The sequence below is a fragment of the Megalops cyprinoides genome, chromosome 6 (assembly GCF_013368585.1).
Source record: "Megalops cyprinoides isolate fMegCyp1 chromosome 6, fMegCyp1.pri, whole genome shotgun sequence".
Taxonomy (NCBI): domain Eukaryota; kingdom Metazoa; phylum Chordata; class Actinopteri; order Elopiformes; family Megalopidae; genus Megalops; species Megalops cyprinoides.
Genome location: NC_050588.1, coordinates 23,406,807 through 23,411,186, shown reverse-complemented (window position 1 = coordinate 23,411,186; position 4,380 = coordinate 23,406,807). Strand labels below are relative to the sequence as shown.

General features: G+C 37.9%; 1 protein-coding gene across 1 annotated transcript; it reads left to right on the top strand.

Moving 5' to 3' along the window:
* The first annotated feature begins 868 nt into the window (after window positions 1-868).
* fezf2 (FEZ family zinc finger 2) lies at window positions 869-3,167 on the top strand. Its single transcript, XM_036532336.1, has 4 exons — window positions 869-1,675; window positions 1,977-2,111; window positions 2,217-2,349; window positions 2,911-3,167. Exons 1-4 carry the CDS (start codon window positions 887-889, stop codon window positions 3,165-3,167), a joined length of 1,314 nt encoding a protein of 437 aa, XP_036388229.1. The 5' UTR covers window positions 869-886.
* The last annotated feature ends 1,213 nt before the right edge of the window (window positions 3,168-4,380 follow it).

Genomic DNA, 4,380 nt, shown 5'->3' with positions numbered 1-4,380 from the left:
AAATAAAAAACCCATTAAAATACAAATATTAAATATTACATACATGATTTAGTAAAACAATAATAAACTATAAAACAATAGTAGTAGTGGTAGTAGTAATAATAACATTAACAATAATACACAAAAGGAGTTTTTTTTAGATCTACAAGAAATCTGTAAAATATTAACTAAAAGTCACACATTTAACAAATATTTTGATGACTTCGTAAGTAACGTCTTCCGTATCATACTGTTCAAAATATGCTTTGAAGGATTAAATCACACTTATTCGATCAAATCCTGGCCTTTGGTGAGAGGAAGCGGACTCGAGGAGAGAAACATAAATAATAATCTGTAATAACTGTCATGTATACCACCCCCGTGGCCGCGTATAAATGGGCGGTGGGAGAAGGGACAGGGCTGGTGATGGCGTTTCCTTGTCACCCTGATACAAGTGAGTACATGTGATGTCAGCTAAATGCAAGAGACAGTGATCTCGCGCTGATTAGGATGTCTGCTACCAAAATGTGACAGTGTAGTCACGCAGCTACCCTTGAATGCATCCGTCGTCGCTTTAGAAAAGGTAAACTACAACATTGCTTCTGCTGCAAGTTTGCTATCAGATTTTCAATTCAGACCGGCTGAATGGGAATGAACTTAGAGGGGTTTTCTTTTTCTTTTTCTAACAAGCTCTGTAATGTCCTGTTAATTTTGTGTGTACTAGTTAATGACCATTAATCTGGTACCCCTGGATGCTATTGTTCAGAGGATGGCAATTTGAATGTAAATGGGTGACATTGTAAAACCAAGGTGCTTATTAAACTGATGTGTGTCCTGGGTTTTCTGGAATACAGGAGAAGAGGACAGAGCGGCTAGTCGGCTGCTGCTCACACCAAGTTCGGTAAAAATGGCGAGTTCTCTTCCTTTGGAAGCAGTGATGTCCTGCCCAAGACACGAGACCAGGAATGGAGCCCCCGCCGCCCCAAAGGCGCTGGCCTTCTCTATTGACAGAATCATGTCCAAGACTTCGGAACCAAAAAACGCATTTGACGACCGTCGCGGAGTGGAGGTTTCAGAGAGCAAGAAGATGGTCAGCTTGTGCTCACCTATCCCCTGTATGATTCCCATCCAGCCTTTTAGCTACGACCTTCAAGCAAAGGCTTTGATGAATTACTCCGAATTTTGGAAAGCTAATTTTAGGGGGACGATATGTACCTCCGCTGCGATGTGCAAAGCCAACTGTGGTGTGTGCGGTAAAACGGACTCGAGTTTTAAGCATTCGTTACTGCCAGGAACCAGAGTGATCAAACCCCAAGTAATTCATCAAACAGTCGCGATGCCGACAAATGGGTCCCTGTATTATTTCAACTACTTGGACACTGCGTATCACCCATCTGATTTACTTGGCGGACATTTATTTTCTTCTTCCATTGCAAATTCTCAAGCGCACGCATCCCTCACCGCGCACCAGAGATTGCTTTTGCTGGAGAATGCCAAACTCGCCGGTGCCACGGCCGAAAAGTTCCCTACGCCCCAGTACCCGCACAAGGAGCGTCTGCCCGGACAACTGGACCAGATTGTAAAGGAGAATCACAACCTGACCTCGGAGAAGAACGGCGTGAAAGCGCACAATAAACTAAGCAACAGTTCAACAGATGGGAAACCGAAAAACTTTACCTGCGAAGTGTGTGGAAAGGTAAAATACTAAAATAAGTCAACGAATGCAGTTCATTTTCTGTATGTGCGCCTTTGTTTGCGAGAGGATATATATATATATATATATATATATATATATATATATATATATATATATATATATACATATATACACACACACACATTAAATACGCTAAATAAGAATTTATTTGAATGTCGAATGCCGCCTGTTGTCAGTCAGACCAAATGTATTTAAATACATAACCTGCTTAGCATTTAACATTGCCATCCTACAAGTATGCATAGCGGCCAGATATATGTAACTCTTTTCTCTGTTGCAGGTGTTCAACGCTCATTACAACTTAACTCGTCACATGCCAGTGCACACTGGCGCTAGACCTTTCGTGTGCAAAGTGTGCGGAAAAGGTTTCCGCCAAGCCAGCACATTGTGCCGACACAAAATCATTCATACACAGGTGAGTCACGTTTCCTTTTTAGTCAGCTTTAAACAGACAATAAGATATAATTTAAGACCGTATGGAGACAAACGGAAGCTGTGTTTTTTATATTTTACTTATTAGGAAAAACCTCATAAATGCAACCAGTGTGGAAAAGCCTTCAACAGGAGCTCGACGTTAAACACTCACATACGGATTCATGCTGGGTACAAACCGTTCGTCTGCGAATTTTGTGGGAAAGGATTTCACCAAAAAGGTAAAGATGCGATTCTCCAAAATAAAAACGACAGTAACACAATATATAAACTGATTGATGAGAGTTTACAGATAGAGATAATTCAACATTCTTAGTTCTTATTATTTATAGTGGTCATTATTTTGACACTTTGCACCGATAACTTGTTGACTTGTTTAGTCAGTGTTATCAACAATGTAGCCTATTATAAATCAATTCATTTTCATTTAAATAGTTTGGCCAAGATCCTGACAGCCTGTGAGAGATATTTCCAAATAGAATGTGTCACTTTACCTTAACTAACTCTCCTGACAAGATTCTTAAATTCGCTCAGGGTCAGGAAACAGACCTTTCCCTAATTTATAATCCGACAGTTTTGGGTTGTTGCTGCGCTTGATTTTGATAAAGTTTGACAACTTCTTGACTTCGACATGCAAAGCGCTGATTAATGAAGGCTAGGCCATGGAACTCTTTGTCTGAAGTAACTTAATTGTGAACTACTGACCTTAAGAAAAAATAGAAAGTGACTATGTTTCATTTATTAATTGTGTACTGATGGTTATATTTACTTTGTAATTCAAGGAAACTACAAGAACCACAAACTGACGCACAGTGGCGAAAAGCAGTACAAGTGCTCCATCTGCAACAAAGCCTTTCACCAGATTTACAACCTGACCTTCCACATGCACACGCACAACGACAAGAAGCCGTTTACTTGTGGAACTTGCGGCAAAGGCTTTTGCAGGAACTTTGATTTGAAGAAGCACATACGGAAACTGCACGACAGCAATTCGTGTTTATCTGCGTCAAACGACTCTTCACGAGGACTCACGAGCTGAGCAACGTTGTTTTCCGTTGGATTCGGACAACCGCAGATACGCATAGTTTTGCTGTATATATAAACCCTAATGAACATTTACTATATACAAATAATAATAATAATAATAATTACAAAATTCCTATGACGGAAACCCAGGTCATCTATTTTTGTTTCTTTCCATCGAAATGAGTGTTGATTGCAGTTTAAGGACTACATTGTAAATAATATGATTAATAAAATGTTATTTAAATGTTTTCCCATGGACGCATTTTTATGTTTTGTAATGTAGAACTTGTTCACAACAAGTATTGTAATAAGTGAATCGTAGACGTTTTATACATTAAAGTATAAGTTATATGTAAAAATTGAATGTTTGAGAATCTGAGGTGTTGACATTTAGGCATAAATTTTAGAAAGACTCTTTAACCCTTAATAAAATTCTATTGAAAATGGGATGGAACTTCATTAACAAAACAAGTATTTTAGAATACATCATTACAGTAATATCATTGTGTTTCTACATAAATCTGTTAACAAAAAAAAAAAAAAAAAAAAAAAACGAAAAAAGAATCCCATACGTTCAATTCTATAACTGGCCTGGGAGCTCGACATGATATTTGTCTTCAATTACTTTCGTTGGAAATATTAAGCCTATTTTAAAAATTCTGTCGTATTTGTTCATTTTTGAGGGACACATATGGAGGTAATTTAGGAGGCAACAATGATGGAAAGATTTCGATTTAATGAAAGACAAAACAGGTCTTTCTGCAGCCGTTAAAATTGTGTGGATTCGTCTCACAGCCAGTCAAGTGAAAAAAAAGGGAAGTCATTCGATGATTTACATTGAATCAACATATGTATCTCAAAATGGATAAGATACCAACTGAATATCCTTTATCAACTGAATGGGCTAACATATTTTTGCTGCGATAAAATAAAAATAATTCATTAAATGAAATATACCTGTAATGATCTGTTCCGTATAGCACTGCACTTTCCTTTGATAACGTTCCAAATTCCAGTCATACCGATATTGTCACTGCCCGGGTAATACACAATAATGATTAAATGGAAATCGAAACACTTCTGGGTAGGCTCTGTATTAAAATAAAGCAACTCAATGTTTACGGATCGTTAAATAGCGTTAAACATATCTTAAAATATTCCCACACGTTGTCAGAGGTGTATACTCTGGCATTGTCCCCAGTCTTAAACATTGCCACGATGTAGTT

Coding starts and splice junctions, on each gene's coding strand:
- fezf2 (XM_036532336.1), top strand. CDS start 887: ATGGCGAGTTCTCTTCCTTTGGAAGCAGTGATGTCCTGCCCAAGACAC. Junction 1,676..1,976: donor CCTGCGAAGTGTGTGGAAAG/GTAAAATACTAA, acceptor TCTCTGTTGCAG/GTGTTCAACGCTCATTACAA. Junction 2,350..2,910: donor GAAAGGATTTCACCAAAAAG/GTAAAGATGCGA, acceptor TTGTAATTCAAG/GAAACTACAAGAACCACAAA.